General features: G+C 40.1%; 1 protein-coding gene across 3 annotated transcripts in view; it reads right to left on the reverse strand.

The window, feature by feature from the left end:
- The window catches only part of Pdgfc (platelet derived growth factor C), a 154,773-nt gene that overhangs the window by 38,756 nt on the left and 91,261 nt on the right, over positions 1 to 24,756 (reverse strand). For all 3 annotated transcript variants that reach the window (XM_038347724.1, XM_038347723.1, XM_038347725.1), the window contains 2 exons: positions 21,935 to 22,130; positions 900 to 1,080 (listed from right to left, as the gene is read on the reverse strand). In XM_038347724.1, the coding sequence (XP_038203652.1) occupies positions 900 to 1,080; positions 21,935 to 22,130 (377 nt within the window). The remainder of the gene's footprint in view (positions 1 to 899; positions 1,081 to 21,934; positions 22,131 to 24,756) is intronic.

Raw genomic sequence — 24,756 nt, forward strand, 5'->3', positions numbered from 1 at the left:
TTTGAAATTTGGAGAAAAAAAATAAAAGCAATTTTCTAAGTCACCAAATTACACTTCTTAGAAAATTTAGGACCTGAGTTTCACATTCTCTTATTTCTTTTAGCCCATAGTTTGCTGTTTCCCTAAAGATGATCAGAGGAATTATAACATCTTCATCTTCTCACATTGTTCCACCTCCTACAGCCCAGTCGGGTCAGTTTAGTGGCCCGAGGAGGGCTTCCTGGGTGAGAGATGCTAGAGGAATTGAAGACAGAATACAAACGCTGCACGCATAATTTATCAGACTCAATGCCATTCTAAAAATGCATTTGAATATAAATTTCATGATGGAAATATTGACGCAAACTTGACCTAGTCTCTCGGTTGCAGTGTGGACCAGTCATTTGAAAATTTCAAATAATGAATCAAAGTGAAAAGACAGGACCTTGAGTTTTTGAGGCAGGATCTCTCACTGGGCAGGATCTCAGTACCTAGGCTAGCCTGGTCACCAGAGTACGCCAGGCATACATCTTCCCCTGCTTCCCCAGGGCTGAATTATAAGCAGCCATGCTTGGCTTTTTAAAAGTGAGTTCTGGGGATCGAAGTCAGAGGCTCATTTGTTCGGCGTAAACACTTTATCAACTGAGCCAACTCCCTAGTCTGCGAGCCTCCTATAACTACAAAAAATTCATATTTCATTTCACCACATTGGTAAGGCACTTAGTATTTCTAATCATCTGCAGAGAAAACGCTTAAGTTGATTGTGACAATTAAAAAGAGAGACCTTTGGGGTAAAAATCATCCAAGCTAGAGAATGGTTTCTGATGTTTGGTGTTCTCATTCTTATCTTTATAAAGAGGAATTCAAATTTAAAAATAGCTGACTCATTCAAGTAAGGATAATCTCAAAGTTGTACTTACTGGCGTGACGATATTGTAGTGGATGCAGAATCCGGGTTCGGAAGGAAAGTACTCATCGGATACAAATCTTATCCGGATTTGATTTCCTTTAGAAGTCTGCTTTCCTGGCACAGTCCCAGAACCACACCAGCATCCTAAAATACTTCCATCACTGGGCTCCTCAATTTCTACAAAATCATACCTGTGAGGAAGCAAAGGGGCCAGAGACATCACTGCTTAACTAGGCAATGGAAATTTTGTATGTGCAAAGAACATCTAAGAAGCAGACAAGTGAGTTGCTCCCAAGTGTGCTTGAATGGAGAGCTCATTGGATGCAAAAGTTAAAGAGAACAAACAAGGCGTGAAGACCCAGTTGGGAAAATATGAGACTTTTTTCCAAAGCCTTCAGATTTGCTATTAACAAACCCAAGGTTGGTCAGACATTTAAAACTTAAATATTTTGCACAGAGAAAAATTATATGACATTCAATCTATGGATTAAGAATTATTCTAGTTTCTATCTTAATTTCCATCATTACTGTTCATTTTTCCTAGCTGGGGAAGATGTATTTTGCTTAGAACATTACCAACCGTTACTAATTAAGAAAAGCTTAGTACCAAGCGAATTCTAAGAATTCTGTTAATACTTATCAAGAAGAAGCAAACTACTGACTAGTTATTTTTATTTTTAGGGTAGTTGATAACATGCACTTGGGCACTAGCACGCATTTATGCTCTTATAAAATCACTTTGCTATTATTCCAGCTTTCTCTTTTGCTTCTTGCCATTGTATCTAACACTTGCTAAGAAAATGCTCTACTAATTGAGGAATACATCCATGCTTTCCCTAGCACACAGACCAGTTTTTAAATAATTGCACATATAAATAAATGATGACTTCCCTGGGTTGAATTATAAGATAATAAAGAGAAAGTTACAAAACTTTTAATGAGATAAAAGTCTGACATGTTTGAAAAATGATTGACATATTTTAAAATACAATTTACTATAAATACACTAGATAGAATCAAAATCAACATTTCATGTAGTATCTGATTTAAAAGGAAAAATTAATAAAAATACAACATATTGGTCAACAATAGTTATGAATCTTCCCGTTACGTAATGTAGCCACATTCTTTAGCTTATTTTTCTCCCATAATCTTAGGAATTAAAACAGCTTTTTTTTTCAAATGAAAAAGCATAACACAATTAATTTCAGTTATTTTCTCTAATGATTTTCTTACTGTGTTTTCCCTGACCAGTTGCCTTCGAAAGAACATGGATTCATAGGAGAAGCAGTTTGGCTAGTGTTTATTAGCAAAGGTCAAAACATCATGAAGGAAAAGAAGAGGGAAACAAATGACAAAAAACATACATGTAGGTCGTACTGTCTGATTTTGTATGTCAACTTGATACAAGCTAGATTCATCAGAGGGCGGAGACTCAGTTTACGAAATGCCTCATGAGATCCAGGTGTCAGGCATTTTCTCATTTAGTGATCAGTGTGGGAGGGCCCAGCCTGTAGTGGGTGGTGCCATTCCTGGACTGCTGGTTCTGGATTCTATAAGAAGATGGACCGGACAAGCCATGGGAAGCAAGCCAGAAAGCAGCTGACCTCCATGACCTCTGCATCAGCTCCTGCTTCCAGGACCTGCCTTGTTTGAGTTCCTGTCCTGATTTCTTTCAGTGATGAGCAGCAATACTGAAAGATAAGCCTAATACACCCTTTTCTCCCAAACTTGCTTTTTGGTCATGGTGTTTCATCACAGGAATAGAAACCCTAAGACATAGATCATAGTGAAAGCAATGGAAAATTTAAAGCAAGCCATTTCTATATACTCAGGTGACCATATTGGGGATGCAGTAATCCTTATAATACACTTCCAAGTATTAATTTTCAAGGTGAACAATTGCCCGTGCCCCTATTTAAAGGATTTACTAAGCCTACTTTATGAGCCAATCAAACATCCCATTCTCAGGGCAACATGATGAGGGACACGCAGTGCAAAGTGACTGGTAATGATCACTCCCTCTCTCCGCCTTACTGCTGAGACCCAGGGAGGATTTATGCCCTTTTGTGTTTAACAAACAAGTCTAATGTTGTAGACAAAATTTTTGTTCTCCTGTGGGAATGTAGAATCTGTGAGGATATGGAGCTCTTTGCTTCCTCCAAAGAATGTAAGGAGTACACCAGAGAAATAAATTCACCGGTAAACATAATTGTCAGACACCCAGCTTCTTTCAACAAAAATAAACCAAGCCTGCAGAACAGGCTATCTCTAGTTCATACCGACTAAAACCCTGTCAATTAAACCTGCCCCGTGAGTTATCGAGCCTGACACTGGCGAGAAACTACGCCAAGTGAGTGTGGATTATAGAAAGCCTGGTTCTGCGAGTGTCAGCTGGATCAGGAGCAGGTTGGGAGAGGCAATAAAAATAATAAGACGGCAATTACTGCACAGAGCTTATCGGCTTACACTTTTGCTTCCCAAACACTAACAGAATCTTCGGACTCCTATTCAAACCCCAGATATTCTTCTAGACTCTAATTAATACTGAAAATGCTTTGAAGTAATCATCAGACTTACTAGGGGATTACAGTGTGTCAGACACTTTTTTTTAGGTTCTTCTGAACACTAACTCAATACATCCTCTTAGCAAACCGAGCTGGAAAGGTTCTGATTACGCACAGTTTTAAGGTCATTAAATATAGAGAAGTTAAGTAATTTGACTAAGGTTATAATGGAACTAATGGTGAAGTTATAGCTTCGGTTTCAGAAGCCCAATCCCACACTCCAAGGTCTTTCTTAGAACAGCTCTTATCAGTCTGTGGGTCGCAACCATTTGGAGATCAAACAACCCTTTCCACAATAGAAAAACACATACCTCCATTACATTTCATAAAAAATAGCAAAATTATCATAATGAGGTAGCAATGAACATTATTTTATGGCTAGGGTCACCAAACCATGAGGACCTGTATTAAAGGGTTGGAGCATTAGAAAGACTGAGAATCTCCATCTTAAAAGATAAGACCTGTGGGGTGATGGTGGTACATGCTTTTAATCCCAGCTCTCAAGAAGCATAAGCAGCTTCTTGACCAGCCTGAGTTCATGACCAGCCTGGTCTATGGAGCGAGTTTCAGGCCAGCATGGTGATTACACAGAGAAACCCTGTATTGATAATAAAACAATAGCAAAAAATAAAAAAACAGAAGAAGAAGAAGGAGGAGGAGGAGGAGGAGGAAAAGGAGGAGGAGGAGGAGGAAAAGGAGGAGGAGGAGGAGGAGGAGGAGGAAGAGAAGAAGAAGCTAAGATACTACTCACTGTATTTAAAACATATCTCTATAATCAAATGTATTTTATTCAGACTCGTAACGACAGAAAAATTGTAGGTTTCTACACAAAATCTGAACATGAAGTCTTGTTTAAGGGCTGGAAAACAGAGCTATAATAAATGCAGCTGAACACGCACCTTGCCAATTTAGATATTTATTACTGCTAACTTTATAAAGTTTATTATCAGCAACTCTGAATTCTTTGCAATGAATCTGGAACAATGTAGACTGTGGGAGGCAAACAGATAATCACACTTTCCAGGGCTTACAACAAATGACGGGGAGATTCTCACGGGAACAAGAGAGCTCACCCTATGAGAAGTGGTTCAAATGGCCATAGTGTGATTTTAATTAATCTTATTAATAAATAAAATAAAAACAATGTAATTGTATAAGTCACCAATTCAATCTATAAAATTAAAAATAATTAAGAATAAGAGAAAAAGTCAAAAACCAATATACTGGTAACAAAATCTGTTAAGAGGTATAATCAAAAAGGAAATTAATATTCATAATTAAATAAAAAACTGGCAGAAAAAGGAGAATAATAAAAAATGACAATAAACACAGCCACTAACTAGGTAGAAGATATAATTATAACTTAAGAATGTACTTAAAATTTAGAGCTTAATGCAATTGTTCATTAAATATATAAATTTTATGGAATTGATGACTAAAATATGAACTATCAGCTTAGTAAAGACATAAAGTAAATAACAACTCAGAGAAATTTAAAAATTAGTCAAGATTCATCAGTAGAAAAGATGAAATAAAATGGTGTTTTATGAGACCTCTATTAAATTTAAACAAATATATAATCCCAATTTCTTATAACTTCAAAACATTAGAAATGATAATTTTCTCAATTAATAGCAAAAACTTAACCTAACCTAAACTAACCTAACCTAAACTTTGTATTTAAGTCTATGAAATGGCAATAGTTAGCATTCAGAAATATGGCCAATTTCAGTCACATAGGCAATTGCAAAAAATTCCTTATCTATCAATCATCAGTAGATTACATGATTAGAATAATTGGCCTAGTATGAGCTTTATCCATAAATAAAAATAAATATGGAAATGCTCCACAAAAATGTTTTTAAAAGTAACACCAATATTATAAGGAAGTCATCAATATGGCTCAATTAACTGCTTATTAAAAATAATAGCAGAAAACTTTCAAATCTGGGTGAAAATTTCCTAGCAGAAACTTACAGCATGATTCACATGCCAATAAGCGAGCTCGATCCCCACAGCATAGCACACTGAGGTGCTCTTGTTACTCTTCTGGGGACTCAGAGAAGAGGCTACAGACAAGTTTGAAATAGAAGCAAAACATTGGGGTAATAGCAAAGAAAATAAAAGTCCTTGGTTGCTGATAGATTTGCATGTGTGTGTACACACTTGTGCGTTTGTGCACATGTATGAGGCCAGAAGACAACTTCAGTGAAATCCTCAGGAATGCCTCCCACCTCTTTTGTATCAGGGTCTCACTGTCCTGGAGCTCAACTAAGGAGGACAGAGGTTGATATCATGATGTCTTCCTCAATGGCTTCCCCACCTTAGCTTTTGTGTCAAGGTCTCCTGCTGAAGCAAGTGTTTGCTGTTTTTGGTAGACGGTCTGTCCAGCAAGACAGTAGCCTGTTACTCCATTCCCCAGTATCACAAGGATATGTCAGACTTGAAGTTTTCACATCAGCTCTGGGAACTGAGCAGACCCTCACCACTGCGCGTCAAGCATTATTACCAGGAGAACCTTCCCTATTCCCAGCTAATAGGTTTTAAGAGGGTTAGTGGAGTCAGAAGAACCCAGGTGCGGGGCAGCAGGATTGAGGTAAGCTGTGGAGGTAACCGTTCTACATCGCTTATATTGGGGAAGATCTAACAAGAGCTCCCCTGGGTTAGGGAAGACAGGAATCCAATTTACTTTAAATTTTGAGCTTTTAAAAAGGATCAAGAACAAATAAGATAATTCAGTAAATGGACTGATATACAGAGATCAATACGTTTTGTTCATGACTCGGAAACTTCATGGGGAAAAAGAAATGCATTAGCCAGTACTGAATGAACACAAACTGTCCGAGAAAATGTATTACTGAATAACAAAAAGTCATGGACCTATTTTTTAAATCAAAATCTTGATAAGATTTGTAACGTGCTGGTGTAAAATAGTAATTACCCGAACACAGCTAACATGATGAGGGATATACAAGCAACCAGTCCTTCAGAAATATCAGCTCCATCGCCAATCAAAACTCATCTGGCTACTCCAATTATACCATGGCACGGGGTACAAACAGGATATGAAATAAATCAAAGTCATGCAGGCCAGACTGAGAAAGGCAGGGGCAGAAGACTGGCCTTCAGCTAAGAGTCCATGCTTTAGAGAACCACACTGTCCCTGGTAAAGCAGAACACAGTGAAGAATGATTCCAACGTCTATAAACGCCACTGTCTATAACTAACTCTCTACAAGTACCTTTGGGACACCCCAGAGGCTCTTTTACAAAACAAAGATATTAAGCCTGGTGGTGGTAGGACATGCCTTTAATCCCAGTACTTGGGAGGCAGAGGCAGGTAGATCTCTGTGAGTTCGAAGCCAGCCTGGTCTACAAGAGCTAGTTCCAGGACAGACTCTAAAACTACAGCAAAACCCTGTCTTGAAAATCCAAAAGTAAAACAAAACAAAACAAAAACAAAAAACAAAACAAAGTTATTAGTCATTAACTCAGAAAAGGTTTAAAGAGGACTAAATGACAGGAGTACCTGAACACAGATTTCAATAATAAACTGCTTAGTGAATACTATCTTTTGCTTTCCTGGGGGCTAGGCATGGATGAGTGCAGCTTGCATGTGCAGGTGTAACCCTACTGGAGCTTGCCCTCGAAACTGGACTGGCTGGTGACAAGCTTCAGGGATCCTGCTGATTGTGCCTCCCAGCACTGGGGATTCAGTGGGCACTGCCATACCTGGCTTTCTATTAGAAATCTGGGATATGTGTACTGGAATCGTTATGCTTGTGCTGAAACTATTTTATTTTACACACTGACCATCTCCCTAACCCAGTAAATCCTAGTTCTTCAAGACGATAATTGCTTTAATCTGACGTAGAACCTCTAATGAATGACTTAAAAAGTATGGAAGAACAGGACCTAAAGATCCATATGCAATTATAAGCTGGGAGGACATTTTTGACTCGAAATAAAATTTTGAATTTATACCAAAGTACCTGGATATAATTTTGAGTACAATACGATAATTTTTACAGCACTGCTAGGTAGAAAAACTAGTACAGTTAATTTAGGAGGTCATATGGAAGATTCTCAAAAAGCACTGCAGGCAACAGCATGAACATGGCATACATATACATACAGGCAGGCATTCACACATGAACACCGAAAATTTTACATGATGAAATTAACTTGGCTATGGAAAGATAGCTCATCTCCACCAGCTGAAGGGAGACTGAAGTCGGCCAAGGAGAACTGGGGTGCACCCAGTCAGCATACCTTCTAGAACCACAAGCCTTAATATATGACAATGGCTGATACTCTCCAGCGAAAGTTTGGATCTCAGAAAGTAGATAAATAAAATATCATAATCCTACCTCACATGAAATGCACAGGTTTTCTGTTTGTTTTTATGTTGGGTATTATCTGGGATTGCCACTTGGCTTGTTTACTAGGACAAGTTGCTGATGGACTATGTGGGATTTTGTCTTTCACTGAAACCAAATGATTGGATAGTGTTTTCATCAAATGTTTTCATTTCCGAAGAAAAGAAACAAAACAGAAAGTTTTGTCTCAAAGGGGCTAGCCAGGTTGTCAGCTGATGCGATCAGAGCTCTAAATCCTGCTAAGGCGATTTACTTCTTATTCCATGAAGTGAAAATGGAAATGAGAAACACCAGGCTTAGCGCCCGCTTGGTTAATTCACCTCCTAGGCAAGATCTCGAGGCAGGGATAATTTGGTAAGTTTTATTTTATTCTCTTGTTGCTCCATTTCAAACACTTCTTCCTTTTTACTCTGTTTCTTCCTGTTTTAGTTACCCTTTCCAGGTGCTGTTACATGGAAGGTTCTGCCACAGCCTTTCACAGGTCCCCACATTGCCAGAAAACCTCCCAGTTTTAAACCATTTCCCATAGGTCACTGCAGTTTCCTTTTTTGCTTCAGCTGATTTCACTCAGATCTTTCTCCTCTGTAGAAGAGACAAGATAGTTCTTAAGTTTGTGATTATCTCATGACTTCTATCCATATATTTGCACATTTTTATCTTCCTACTTATTCCATGGACCTAAATTTCCCTCTCGAAATACCAAGAATCAATGAAGCACTTCACTTCTGAATCTCGTTAGTCTGATATATATGATGTTAGCAAGTCATAACTATTAGTCTCAAGGCCTTTTTCAGTAGGACAGCCTTCCATTAGTAACACTTCAGTGATGTGTATAGAGGAAAATTATTATTTCAGATACAAATATGAAAAGCTGTGCTAATTATCATACACACAGGTAAGGCTGGGAGACAATGAAATGGATATTCCTAACAATTTATGTACTCTAATTTCAATGGTTAAATTGTTTGTATTTTTATTTAAACGGGAGCTTAAAATATGAAAACTATACTTTGGTCTTAAAGGGAGAAGAGATCAAAGACAATTGTGAGGACAGTCTTGGCCCTTGTCTTCCCGACTCCTGTTCCTTTGGTTGTTTACTGTTACAGTGTGAGCATGAAAGGCCCAGTTAGGCTGGTCTGAGAACTGCAGGTCTTCCTTTGACCCGAGAGTAAGGTGCACACTTCTGCTCGCTCTTGTCCTGCCGATGTCAGTCAGAAAACCTACAAAACTTTGCAGGCAGCTCTCCAGTCTCCTTGAGGGCTTCTGGGCAACTGAGTCATTGTGAGCTGTTTAAGTCTTTAGTCACTATGAACCTCAACCTGGGCGAGACAGCATATTTCACCAGATGGTAAACATGACCGCATCTTTTGGGACAGTGCTTCCAGCAATAATGGCCCTGTCATAGGTCAAATGCTTACTCTACGTCACTGGGTTATTACTCAGGGGTTCCAATCTCCGCAGCAGTACATCTCAGTGGGTAGACTGAGAACACGCCTAGTCGTAACTTCCAAAGATTACAAATCAATATTTTGAAAATTAAGCATGGAGTCCTCTAATGCAGGATTATCTTCCCACATCCCTTGACATACTTCCTCAGACCTCAGCCACATAAGAGCTCCTCAGGCAAAGCCTTCTGGGAGTCCCAGAAGAAGAGGCAGTGACTTCATTGCAACATAGTGCATACCACACCCACCTTGATTTTAATTTTTATTTCCCATGAACATTCCATTGCTATTCAATGCTTTCTGGAGGCCAAAGGCCCATTGGATTATTTACGTTCCCCTCACACATAGCATCATACTTGGTTGATGCACAACAGGGTGTGTGAGTGCCAGTTGAATGGGAGGATGGGTGAGTATATACACGTAGATAATACGGTAACAGATTTATAGATAAGAATCAAGAGAGAGGGTTGGCAAAAATACAATTCCACATATGGTGTTGCCACAGGAATAGCTCATATTTTTTTCTCTTAAATATTTTACTCTTACTTTCACTCCAGTTCTGGATAGTTACATTAAATGCAAGCTGATTTTCTCAAATGTAGCTGCATTGTTCAGCGTAATGAATTGGATATGATACTTTGAGATTTGTTTTGAAGTTAGTAGTTTTTTACTACTCACTTGCACGTCATAGCCGTGACATAGCGCTGAGCTCTGTGGACACGTTTTCCACTCTGGTTTCACACAAGCTATGGTATTTGCTATACCTATAAACCCATGGTCTAGCTTTCTGTATATGTATCAACTGGGAAGGAAGCGTTAATTACACAGTCACAAGTGACTGAAACCTTGTTTCTTGGTTAATCTCTTTTCTCTGACCATTTTTTCTTGTTCCTTCTTTCTTTCCTTCAGAAGAAGAAGCATTTGACTAGTCTCCAATGCTCTTCAAACAGTCGTGCAAGAAACAGTTATTTCAAATGTTTTTATTTAAAATATTTTGTCGATCTGCTCTCTATATGTTAGAACCCTACAATCTGAGGTCGTCATCAGCTTACTACAGATCATCCCAATGGACCCTCACAGGAACTCTGAAGTCTGCTCCTCCTCAATATCACCAAGTGTTCATCTTTCTTAACAACAGGCCTTAACTGGCCTTGCTACCTTCTTAAAATACAGATGGAGCTGTCAATCACAGCTATTTTCTTTCAAATCTGGATCCCTAGGATCAGCCTTTCATCAATATGTCTTGCATTTCTTTCTGTCATCTACACTGATATTTTCCAAGAACCTCTTATGGAGCAACTGAGTAACAGTTCGATGCATGGTACCAAGGAGATTCTGAGTCATCCCTGCTAACAGCCATATCCTAGGGCAGGAATTCACGAAGGTTAAAGTTGATGTCTGATGTTTCTTTGCAGCTAGCGTACTGACTATCTGCAAATCTCTTGAGACTGCCTTTCTATTTAGACTTCTTTACTATCAGTCAGCTATCTGTCACTATTACAAAAACATCTGAGATAATCGGCTTATAAGAAAGAAGGGCTATTTTGGCCCCCAGCTTTGGAGGTTTCTATCGATAAATGATTGTGCCCCATATATCCAGACTGTGCTGAGGCAAAACAGCATGGAAGGAGAGCACAGCCCAGCAAATACTCTCCTATCGTGTACCAAGGAGGATATACACAGATGTGCTGGAGACACACAATCCCCTTAAAGGGCAGACAAATAATATGTCTTCATGACCTCCTACTAAACCTTGGTTTTTCAAGTCCAGCTCCTAGAAACTTGAAAGCATCAGAAAGATATACGATGTGAAAGTGGTTTCAACATCCACATATTTTGTGTTATTTTTTCCCGTTCTCCCTCCCTCCTCTTCTCCTTCTGTCTTTCCTTTCTGTCTTCATTTGTCACATGGAAGCTTAGCATATACTTTTCGATGTTCCTTTTCATCTTGTGAGAAATTCCTCACATCTCACATTATGGTTCTTTAGACAGAAAAACAAGTGTCTGAATTTTGCTAATCTTAAAAGAGAATGGCCACAATCAGCAACCTGTTTTCAAATTACTACAGACACTTTTGGAAGTTCTTAATCTAGATAAATAGCAGGGAAACTGAAATTAGAGAAATATTTTCTCTTTAAATATCACTCTAATAACATAGAGTGAAAGCCTCATTTCCACTGAGATTATCCCCAATGCCTCAGCGAAAACAAGGCCTACCACAATCCCACGAAATAATTTTAGAAGCAATAAATTATGGTTCATTCCATTTACACAAATATTTTGATATCATGAACTAGCTTGCTTGTTCAAACTGCCAAACTGGGATGAAGAGCTCCAGGGAACACACAAAGAGACCCCTTTTTTTCAGTCAATGTGGGGATTTCTGGTGAGAACTGGGCAGGGGGCTAAATCAGCTGCTTCCTGGGATAGTGATTGGGTCTCTACTCAGACTGGGAGAAAAGCATACTTGAAGACTGAGAATTTCATCCCTCAAGTTATTCTAAATGCTATGAGGAAGAACTTCTCAGGGCAAAAATTTCCAAAATCTGCAGAGGGTGACAGGTGACATGCTGGCATCACCTAAACATAAGCGAGATGCTGGAACAGAAGATTTCTTGGCTTCATGGGCTCAAGCCCTATAGTGAAAAGCCAGGTAAGATGCACACTGACTGTTGGTGGAACAGAGTGTAGTGAGGGGAGAGCGGGACGGGGCTGTCACGGCAGGTTCCCTGCCAGGAAATTCTTTCCACTGAACTGTCCCCAATGTTGAGTGTGCTGCTAATCGAAACATTTTTCATTTAAAAGCTAATGTTAGAGATGAACGTTAATGGAAGGAATCATTCGTGCATCACAAAGAAACCTGCATAATATATATTCAACTCTAGTCCTTTTAGAACATTTTTATTAAAAAAAAAACTAATATTTTCAAAGCAGATTCATAAAAGACTGTTTGCATGAGAACAAAATTCTCTCTATCTTATTATATATGTATAACCTTCACAAAACAAAATAACAGAACTCTACTTGGTGCTAAAAGAACTGTATCTTCTCTGCAAATGTAATTCACTAAGTTTAGTATATTCCAAGAATGCATTGCGAGGGCTGGATGTGCCAAGAGGTTGAGTGCTTGCTTAGCATGTTGTCTTAGTCGATGGATGTGAAGAGACAACGTGAGCACAGTAACTCTTATAAAGAAAAACACTTAACTGGGACTGGCTTACAATTTCAGAGGTTTAGTCCATTAGCACCACAGCAGGGAGCATGTGGCACACAGACAGTGCTGGCAAAGTAGCTGAGAGTTCTACATCTGGATCCCCAGGTAGCAGGAAGAGAGAGACTTTGGGCCTGGCTTGGGCTTTTGAAAACTTCACAGCCTATCCCCAGTGACAGACTTCCTCCAACAAGGCCACACCTTCTAATCCTTCTCAAGCAGTACCAACTCCTTGATGACTAAGCACTCAAATCTAGGAGGCTGTGGGTTCTAGTCCCATTCCCAGTACCACAAAACAGCAGCAAAACATCCTGCTAGTAGAAAATGACCTAAGTGACAGGCATCCTAAATAAATATCAGTGCCAATAAATTAAATTCTTATGTACAAACAGGTTGCCAATTCACCCTAACCAAAATCAGTTTAGTGAATGGAACTAAAACTTTTCATTTTCCAAACCACGTGCTCCTCTGTGTGGGTGTTGAAAACTACATTCTGGATTTGGCCTTGATTCTGACAAAACAATCACCTTCTTTTTCATATTCAAATGTTTTATTAGATTGTAGTAACCACAATCCTGCCAGGAATATAAGCCTCTTTATGCTAATGACCTAAGTGTGTTCCTGACAAGAACTAATGATTAGGTCTAGAGATGATGTGTGCCCATCCACACATGCACCCATGTGCATGCCCATGAAAACACACATACATACACATAGACACACACACAGATCCTCACATACACAGATATACACACATCTCCATATAAACACGTATACACACACGTGTTCATATATGCACTCAAATACAAATCCACTTACCGCCCCCCCCACCCACCCACCCACACATACACGTAGTACTGAGAAGCGAGCACAGATACTCTAGCATTCTACCATGGAACAACAATACTAACCCGAGAAGGTTCATACTTATTGCTGTATTTAACAACAACAACAAAGCGCCACAAGAGAGAAAGAAGTCATGCGACAGAGTTCAAATGGAGGAGATTTTATTAGGGTAAAGGGAATATAAAAATTGAGCAGAGTCGGGGGGAGACTGACCTCTGGGGACAGCAGAGGAGAGAAGAAAGAGGCAGAGGGGAGGGGGAGAGACAGGCTGAGAGCCAGAGAGAGGGAGAGAGAAAGGGACAGAATGACAGAGAGAGAAGGAGAGCAGATAGGAGGTGGGCAGGGCCCTTTTCAAAGGGAAGCTAGTGAATGTGCACAGCACATGCCTAGTGGCCACAGCTAAGGACACAACCTGCCAGAACCCCAAGGTCACACTTGCTACAATTGAAAATTAAAGGAGGTTTTCTATTTTGGGCAAATCTCAGCATCACCCACAAAGAAGGACACCCTATGTTGACTTTATGTTTATGTTCTAAAGCTGACTTCACAGAGAGCTCTCTTTTTGGAGGAAAATCTGGCTACCTGGCCTCCTACACTGCCCACATTTGAGTAAATGTCTGTGAAAAAGGCAAGGCCTGGCTTATCCAAGCATGTACCATGACCAACACTCAATTTCAATAAATCTTAAGCAAGCCATAACCGCCATGTATCCTTACTTCAGCACACGGCACAGAGTCCCCTTTGAAGCGAAGTAACGAAACGCAGCATTTCAAGGAGGCTTTTCCGATGGCGTTGCTCTCACCTAGTTTTGATCTGATACTGAATGCTGTCTTTAGTTCCATGTCTATAGAACAGTGGAAGACTTTTCTTCATTTTCAACAGTTATTTTTCAATGAACACACAGGAGCTGACCTTTTGGGGGGACATTATTCTCCTGCGATACACATCTACAGTGTGGAATGTGAAATTCAGGAGCAGTGGTACTTTTAGCTCCTCAAAGATGAGTGCCTGTGTACCGGGTGTACATCAAAACTCCTGTGAGTTGTTGTCCAGATGTTGTTGAACACTCTGGAGTCTTCCCACAAAATACACATTATTTTCATTTTAATTTTTTTTAAAAAAAATTAACAATATCAGTTTATATACAATATACTATGATCATATTACCCCAACTACCATCTACCATGCCCCTATTCCTAGCAACCTTTATCTTTTTCTAACTAATCCCCATAGATTCCTATGTCCCTCATGCATAGTCTCTGTCTCTATCTTTGCCTCTGTCTCTGTCTCTGTCTCTCTCTCTCTTTCTCTCTCTCTCTCTGTGTGTGTGTTGTGTGTGTGTGTATGTGCCTGCCTGTCTCCTCCTTCTTTCTTTCATTCCCTCCTTCTTCCTTTCTTTTTCCCCCCTAGACACTGGACCCAAGACTATGGCTGCCAGATACAGTGATCTTCTCTGCTGTCAACCCTGGCTGCCCAGTCTTACGGAACCCTATCTTCTCTGGCTGACATCCAGGGCCCTTCCACAGCGTTCACTTCAAAATACAGTTCTAAATTTGAAGTGCTTTAGGGGAAGAGAAATGGACACAACTGTTCAGCCATCTTGAAATCTTTCCAGGTTATCTGCTATTCTGGTACTAATTGCCAGTAACACTTGTCGTTGCTCTGACTCACTGTTATGTTAGACTGGAGTAACTGTAACCCTGGCAGGAACACAAACCTCTGTGTGTTAATGACCTAAGAGTGCTCCCAACAAAAACCAGTGATTAGGTCTAGAGATGATATGTTCTTATTCACATATGCACACATGCATGTGTGCACAAATACAGATTGACAGACACACATACTTATACACACAGCACATGTACTCAAATACAACTCCTACATGCATTCTCTCCCCCCCTCTCTCGTGTGTGTGTGTGTGCGCGCGCGCGCGTGAGCTCTGGACTAAGCATAGATGTTCAAGTATTCCACCATGGAACAACAACACTAACCTTTTTTTTTTTTTTTTTTCTTTTTTTTTTTTTTGGTTTTTCGAGAGGGTTTCTCTGCAGCTTTTTTAGAGCCTGTCCTGGAACTAGCTCTTGTAGACCAGGCTGGCCTCGAACTCACAGAGATCCGCCTGCCTCTGCCTCCCGAGTGCTGGGATTAAAGGCGTGTGCCACCACCGCCCGGCAACAACACTAACCTACAAAGCTGCACACTTACTGTAACAAAAAATTGAAGGTGGTATTCGATTTTGGGCAAATTTCAGTATCTGCATACAGAGAAGGGCACTTCTGTATTGACTATTATGCTCATACCCTAAAAATCTGAGTTCACAGAAAGCACTGTCTGCACACAGAGAGCAGTTGGGTCACACACCTTTAATCCCAGGATTTGGGAGACAGAGTCAGATAGATCTGTATGAGTTCAAGGCCATCCTGGACTACACAATATCAATGTGAAAACGAATCCAGGTGGTGGTGGCTCACACCTTTAATCCCAGTACTAGGGAGTCACACGGCTTTAATCCCAGCACTACAGGGAATATAAAATGGTAGGAGAGAGGCTTAGTCTGTTTAGTCAGTTTAGTTGGCTTAGCCTGTGATCACCCAGCCTTGGTAGAGGTAGGACTTCTTTACTGGCTTGGCTGCTTTTCTCCTCTGGTTTTCAGGTTGAACCCCAATTTCTTTCTCTGGGTTTTTATTATTCGTGCTACAGTGAAATGAATGTTTTGATATTAGAGATATAATTACATTACATACAAATGGAAAGAGAAGCTGAGCTGGAGAGGCTGGCATAGTGTACCATTTCAAGTTTACTCAAACTGAAGGCCTTCCTTAGCCAGCAATGCCCCTTACTTCCTTTGATAGTGCTTTCTTTCGGGCTAGATGATCCAGGAGCAGAATTAGTTATCAGTCAAACAATGAATTTCCATTTCTTCAGTTTAGCGTGTCTATATACCAGCCAATATATCACTTAAATAACCTAAGTAGGTGACTTCATCCTGAACCCCAGCAAGACAATATAAAGTAAGGGCATGTCACCCAGAAAACTTCCAACATCCCCAAACCTCACAGTCTACAAACCATAAGGCTCCACCTGGGAAAGTGAAGGGAAGTGGCCCCTGGGCAACACAATCGCCTGGAAGATGGGTGAGGGAGCAGAAGGAAATACTGGAAGATAAGAAGACTAACCAGGGAAAAGGGGAGATCTGAGTGAAAGACAGATACTGCTGGAGACAGACAGAAGTGTGGGGAAGGACAGACACATATTTTCTCCTCTTGGAATGTTGATTTTGAACATTTCAAAACATAAAACCAAAACATTTCATTAGCCAACAGCAGATCCTTTGATGTGAGCTTTATTCATATCCCCACCCATCATTTTAAGTCCTCTAAGGAATGTTTTTTGTTTTGTTTTGCTGATTTTTTTTTTTTTTGAAACTAGGAAAGTACATTCTACAGAGGTCAAAGGATAACAAAGCTATAAATTATGCCACCGAGTTAACTATACTCCAAAGAGTTGCCCGGAAGGGCAATTGAACTCTAAAAGGACCTTTATTCTGTGGCCAAAAGTACAGGTGGGAAAACAGTAACTGGGAATTTGAAGGCTGCACGCAGGCCTGACCGCCCTTAGCACCAAGAAGACACACGGCTATTTTTGTACCACCTCTTCTGCTCTGAGTGCAGAGAGACAGGTTTGCTTTCAGGGACCCAAATCACAGGGCATCTTTTTGACTTGGGGAATGGGCATGAATCAGGAGCTTGTCGGTTATAGTAGTTCCGGCCAATCATAGTCCAGTTCCTGCTGCTGCAAGTCTCTACTACTCAGTTCACACCCTTCCACACTAAAATCTCTCCCAGAACAATTACAACGAAAGGTACTTTCCCTTTGGCTTTACTGGCGTATGAAAAGACCAGGGTTCTAGAGAAGAAAGTCACCTAGAGAGAGGAAGACAGGAGCAGAAGAGGGTAGCAGGCACCTATCCTGTGAGTTCAACAGTTGGATAAAGACACCACAGAAACCTCCAGTAACAGGATCCAAACTGGTTGTCTTCACTAGAGAGCTTCTGTGGCTGCTTTAAAAGTAAGACCCTTTTTTCTTTTCTTTTTTCTTTTTTTGGTTTTAGTAACACTCTTGAATAGATCTCATTATTTCTCCAGTCAGGCCACTGACTAACTAGGGAAATACATTTTAGTACTGAGCAGCTCCGACAATGTATAAGATTATTCCTAGACACCAGGAAGTAAGGGCCCTCTCTAGGCCTGTCTTGGTGTTTTCTTGCTGGTTCCAGCTATAGAAGGCAGAGAGAAGCGGTACCTCTCCCAAGGCTGTAACATGGCCCAGTCTCCATGGATCTTCTTTAGTGAAAATTCTAGCACTGTTGAAAGTAGACAGGTAGCTATTTTGTCTTGAAGCAAAAGGCAACTTAGTTTTTTAAAATAGAAAACATTGGGGTTCTGAGGATTCTTATCACATCCAAGTGCATGGGTACCCCAGTTCCCAGTGCACCAAAGAGAAAAGTACTAGGAAGAAGAAGTATGCTCTTTGGTTTGGGAGCAATTGAAAAAGAAACGGGAGAAGGAACAAGACTAAAGAACAGCAATCAAGTAAGTCTGAAGCTAGGGCAGCCAAACCTGAAAATCCTCCAAGGACGATGAGCACCTGAAGCCCCTCTCCAAATACATGAAGCTAGGGAAACCAAACCTGAAAATCCTCCAAGGACGATGAGCACCTGAAGCCCCTCTCCGAATACATGCATCTCCAGATTTGTCTTACTACAGACCAGAGCATTACCCTTTAGCAAGAACAGCCTTGTCTTCAGACAGTGTGGAGAGAGATGTTCATATCCAGCTCAGAATTCAAGGTTCTTCACAGCTAGATCCCAGTGGGCACTACAGATTCTCTACACTCCCACTCCAAGACAGTTCCCACTCCAACAAAACCCCTTGTTCATACAGAGCCTGCATTCCCCAGCAAACTGAGCCTTCACTTCTCTGTCTTGCAGCCGTTAGTTTATTTTAAGGAACTTTGATGACGTAAGCCACATACATAGAGTACTGGGGGTTGTTCTGTATGTTCCGTAGAACCAGGCCTCTTTCGTTTTACTTTTTCCTCACACCTTGGAACCATCCAGATGCTGCTTTGCCTTTCCCCTTTGTTCATGCAGCTTCAGAGATTTGCATTGGGAACATATGTGATCGGAATGCACGCAGCTTCTCTATATGCCTGTGCTAATCTATAACTGCTACGTTGAGATGGTGTTAAGACACAGGGCCTTGGGTGGTGATGAGATTGTGGATGTCATTGTTATCATCACAAAAATTAAAATAAAACCCTCATTTCTTGTGCCATATGGAGAGAGAGCAAGAAGACACTATCTGTGGCCAAGTTGTCATCACCCCAGAGATCTCTTGACATCTCAATCTTGGACTTGCATTCAGAACTGAAGAATAAAATTCTATAGTTTCTAAGCCATCTGTCTATGGTATCATATTACAGATATATAATATCTATTGTCTCTAGCTGTGCAGAGACAATAGCCAGCTACTGCATGCCTCAGTCCAGGGTGCCTCCTAAAGTAAGACCAGGAGAGGTTGGTGATGCTCCCAGTCACTGGGCTGCTCCTGTGAAGACAAGCTAGACACAGAGTTTCCATGACATCTAAGGTCCAGAAAGATGGCCATCTCTGTCTTCTAGCAGGTTCCCACAACTCCCTCCAGAAGCTCTGCTTTGCTTGCCTAATGTATCTTTTTTGTGTGCCTCCACATAGAAACTGAAGCAATGAGTTATTAACAACACCCTGATACTCAATCTTGGGCTCAGGTAGGGAGAGAGACTGAACCAAGATACATGGTGTAGCTCTGGCTCTCTCCAGTATCAAATATGGAATTGTTTAAACTAAATATAAACTATTAATAGTGTGGCCTTCATTCCCTCCGTCCTTTTAAGGAGACCCCCAAAACATTTTGCTTGGGAAGTCCTTATGATGCACTTAAGTGACTCCATGGTTAGTATCAACCACATAAACAACACTGTCTTTATTCAAGCTGCACGGCCACCAACCAAGGGAAGTTTTTATTATTTGCATAAAGTGACATCTTCTTAAAATTTTATGTTGCACAACTTGCAAAGGTTTACTAAGCTGGTCCCAAGTACAGAAATCAGGGTGATACAGAGAAAATGAATGTTTGAGATTTGAACTTCGTGGCAAGTTTAGTCTACCCATCCTATGTACAAGTGATATTTATTTAGTTGTTAGCTCAAATACCCAATTATGGTATGATTTATAAAATGGATGGCAAAACAGTATAAACTCAACCCATTAAAGTAACAAGTGTTCTGCCTATGCACTGTGTGGGTAGAATTTTGTTTTGTCTGCTTACTAGTCATTGCCCTGACTATGGACTATGTGAGGGGACTGTCATCTCCTGCACACGAGTGTCATCATATTGCCCAACACAGTGCTTGGTAAATATTTGTTGAACGTGGGAATAAATAAATGAGTAAATAATAAGGCCACATTAATTGTACTATAAACAGAAGGAAGATAAACAAATGTCTAAAGGAAAATTTTACTTTTAGAGAAAGGCAATAAATTTTTGATAATCTTAAATACTAAAAAAGTCTAGATTTAATTTAGCATACTTATCATTTTCATAATCCACTAAGTTCCCTTCAACACCAGTCCCCATGATCTGGTTCCAGTTTTCCTCCCTGAAAATGCCAAGGCTTAAATATGAGACACAGATTTGGACAGCCAAACAGACAAAAGAAAATAAGACCAGAGGTGTGAGCAGGCATTTCAAAGAACAGGAAGTAAAGGTGGCAAATAGTAAATGTGGAAATGTCTCAATTTCCTCAGAATTGAAATTCATCAGAAAACAAAATTCAAGTTAATGAACACGTGCAATTTCATACTCATTGTATTATCAAATTGACAGAAAGAGAAAGAAAAAAATTCAGTAAGAATATAATAACAGAGATCTTTATATATCAGGAAATGTTTAAAATGGTCACTTTTGAAGGTAATTTAATTCTACTTAGTCAAGGTGGGAATATTGTGTGTTAGGTCAGCATTCTGACCATTCTTAGACATCACTGCAAAGGTTCCTTTACTTAAGCAGAAGAATGCCAGATAGGCCAACAATTCACTGAAGGAGAGGGAGCAGGGAAAGGCTGGATAGGGACTGGGGTTGTCATTCATGGGGACAGCACTAACAGGAACAAGACAATGCAATCAGAGAGGAACTTCAAAGCCACCAGAAAGGTGACACCTTAAAGCTGAGCTCCATGCTAGATAAAATCATATCGCACACCGCTTGTGGTATGTAAGGTGATAGTTATCTTCTGATCTTTAGCTGAAAGCATGCATTACTTAGGCAACATGCACACCTATTAAGCTCTCATGTATACACCCATCAGTCATATAGATATTTCTGCAGTCCCTTCTACTGACATAAATTTGGGTTATTCAACTCACTGGTGTAAACCCCAGATTCTCCAAAGGTTTCACAAGATTTGGAATTCTTATTCACAGCAAAAAATATCTAAATAGGAACCAAAAACACCAGTTTTCACTGTGTTTAGGCACAGAATATGCATCGGTTCCTAAGCAGCTGCTTACGCCTCTTACCTGTATGATACCCTATGGGATGCGGGATTGAGTGAGAACATTGGTCTGACTTGGAGTAGTGCTTCTGTGTGGGTGAAATATCCTTGCTGACTGGATCTGGAATGCTGCTGGAAACCATGGTGCATTCCTGCCTTGCATTTTTATCCTGAATGTCAAATTCTGCTCTCCAAACTGTGTGCCTTCCTCCTGATGAGACTTAGCCTTCTGAGTTCTCCTATATGCACTTAGATATCAGTGTGTCATTTAAATAATGTTCACCCTTAGATACAACTTTTGATTGTGCACATGTACGTGTGTCTGTGTGGCACATGCATGTGTAAGTGACTTGTTGGTATACATGTCTGTGGGGGCCCAAAGCTAATACAAGGTCCCTTCTTTGTCAGTCGCTTCTCTTCCTGAATATTTTGAGACAGGATATCTTTGCTTGGATATGGAACTCACAGATTCATATGTGAAGGCTGGCCAGAGACTTGCAGAGCTCTCTCTGTCCACCCCAGCTTGAGATTGTACACCAGCTACGTGGGTGTTAGAGGTCTGAAATCAGGCTCTCATGCTGGTGTGGCAAGTTTACCCACTGATTCACCTTCCCGACTCTCTTTAAATACCTTCTTTATCTCATAGACTTGACTTTCAGGAAGTTCAAATATAAGATTAATGCTAATGGTAATGCAGAGTGTCTGGCATAACTACAATTCTTTACATGGCTCTTATTCTCTATTTTCTATTATAAACAGTTGTGCTTAGATATGGTTTACAATTATGTAGCGATAGATAGATAGACAGAAAGTAACCACTGAGTATGCCCACTGATGGGTATTATGATTCTTTTAAAAGAAGACCTAAGTCGAAATAAAATTCGAGCGTGTTTGCCAATTTAGGTCAGTCAAAAGCAAAGCAAAGGTTTCATTTAAAGACGTATAAATGAAGCAAATGGAGAACGCAGGGCTCTATCCTGCCGCGAGTCCCCATGTGGCACTCACTTGCATATATCCTCTTCCGGGTCTTCCAGCCCAAAGCGTTCGTCAAACGTCAGCTGGATCCGCATGTTCTCGTCAGCAGCAACTAACCTCCACACCAGCACCGTATTTCTCGGGTACATGTGAGGAAACTTGGGGCTGTGGATGCTCCCGTTGGCAGACACCGTGACCACTCTCTCATGCTGTGGGTCTTGCACTCCTAAAGCAAGGACACAGGTACAGGCATATTAGAACGGATGCTTCCAAAATCATAGGCTTCAAAGCACTGGGTCACCTTTCTTGTTCTCTTTTCACTTTGGGCGTTGAAGTCAAGCATGCCTTTCGCAATGCAATCCAAGGGTCACTCATTTCAACGTGGACCATTGTTTTTCAGGGATGTGTTTCACAATTGTAGGAAAATAGAAAAATCAGTCCCTTTTAATCTAATTACTGAAATGTAACACTAACTTTTTGGACTCTAAGTGAGTTTGCTATAATTCTATACTTCACTATTATTATTTTTTTTTTCGGAAGCAGGATCCCACGCAGACCATGCTATCTCCACACTCACTATGGAGCTGGTTTGAATTCCTGATTATACTGTGTCTATTTTCCAAGTGTTGGGATGATAGGCTTGAGTCATCAAGCCAACACTATAATTGCATTCTAAAAAATACAGAAAATTGTTAGTTTTTTAGATAATTACTTCGTTGACTGTCTAGAGTGAATGTATTTTATAATTCACTTTAATTATATTTATGAGAAAATATAAAGTACTTGAAAGAAAAGAAACGTGTGACTATAGAAGTGAAACAGAACACTGTAGAAAGAAAGAGATCATCAAGGCTTCCCGGGTCTGATGGAACTGTCAACAGCAGACCACACCACAAGCGTGCAGACCTCTCTATCTGTTCTAACTGGGAAGCTCCTGAGAAGCTGAGCCAACAAAACCCAAACAATGCTTGCAAGAGCTTATCATTCTGGTTTCTACCAAGCTGTCTCCAGCAAAAGCTTTGAATTTCAGAGGAGTTGGAATTGCTAACTGACTCCAAATTTTACACGACTTTCCAAGGAAGGTTTTCACAAACTATGGGTTGAGACCCCTTTGGGAGTCACACATCAGCGATCCTGAATTTCTAATATTTACGATTCACGAGAGTAGCAAAATTGCAGTTATGAAGTAGAAAAGTAAATAATTTTATGGCTGGGAGTCACCACAACATGAAGAATTGTGTTAAAGACCACAGCATTTGGAAGGTTGAGAGCCGCTACTCTAGAGGAAAATGAGAGCAAATGGACGGCCTCAGTTATTGTCACAAGAGAACTTTGTGACCGAATCAACATGACAAAATAGAGCCAACATTCCAGCACTTCTCAGTGCCTTAGTTGGTTACCATGGATTTTGAATTTCTAAAAGAAAGATGGTCACACACTATAATACCGGAGGTCCCGTGAGTATTTTTCTATCTGTAAAGTGAGATAGTCATATGTCCCTCAAACTATATGACTGATAATGTCTTTTTTTTTCCTTTCAATGGGTTTGTAGTTCATCAAAAAGCAGACCTTTCCCCACTTCCAAAGGAAAACTGAAATTGTCAGTTCTTCCGGCCATTAAAATCCATTCACCGAGAAAAACAAGCAAACAAAACCACAAAAACTAAAAAACTTTTAAAGCCTCCTTTACTCAATTTCTCATATATGTTATGAAAAATTTCCAAAGGATAAAAGTACTTGAACAATGACGGTAGAAGCATAACAGGGCAAATGACAAGGTATAAGGTGGTTTCTACCCTCACGGTGGTAGCAGAACCCCCAAGAAGGTAGGTCCTGACAACCCTTCATATGGAGACACGCCACAGCACAGTGGGCCCTGTCTGCAATTGGATTCCAGAGAGCTGGAAGTGTTCTTGTCTGAAAGCACTACATTATAGCCTGTTTTTCAATGCCTAGGCTCTTAGACTTGCAGTTACCTATAGTGGTAAAGTAAATGCTTGATACCAGCCTTGTTATGGCCCTTCAGTCTACAGCAGGGCCTATTAACTGTCACATTTCAGATGAAGCTGGACACTTTTCTGTTTATATTTTCATATTCTGAGATTTGTTTTTCTCGCACTTTCACTTCCTCTAACATTTTAGTCAATATTTCCTAGTCTTCGTATTCTCAAGGTATTCTCATTTTCCTAAATTTAATTTTATTATTTTATATGTATGGGGTATGGCTGTTTTGCCTGTAGGTACGCCTGTGGACCTTGTGCCCATGGAGACCAAAAGAGAATGCCAGATCCGTTGGAAGTGTAAGAACAGATAGCTGTTAGTGAGCATTTGGTGCTGGGAATCAAACGTGGGTCCTCTAAGAAGTCAGTGCCCTTAACTGTTGAACCATCTTTCTTAGAATTACTTCACACTAATGACCTCATTTACTTAGTGATAGGAAGAATCTTTTTATTTTTTTAAATTTCTTTTAGAAGTCACTTTAAGGTCATCCATGGAGAGGATTGCATAAAGAAATAAAAGACTCCCAAAGAAAATTATCAGTCTCAAAAATCATCCTGTTTAAAAAAAAAATAAGAATGAAGATTTAGGAACACCCACTTACTAAGCTTTATTTGCCAATCACACCACCCAACAGTCATTCATATACTACCACTTTATCTTTAAAGAAATCTTTATAGCAATTCATGAGTTAAACCAAGGCAGTGTTTGGAATCCTGTTTTATAGATCAGAAAATTGATTTGTAAATGTGCTGAAGTACAGTGAGCTAATTAAGAATTCTACGTGTCTTAGAAATTATCTGACCTCAAATTGAGACACACTGCACTAGATATTCAAGACACAACGATGGCCA

Source organism: Arvicola amphibius, chromosome 11 (assembly GCF_903992535.2).
Source record: "Arvicola amphibius chromosome 11, mArvAmp1.2, whole genome shotgun sequence".
Classification (NCBI taxonomy): domain Eukaryota; kingdom Metazoa; phylum Chordata; class Mammalia; order Rodentia; family Cricetidae; genus Arvicola; species Arvicola amphibius.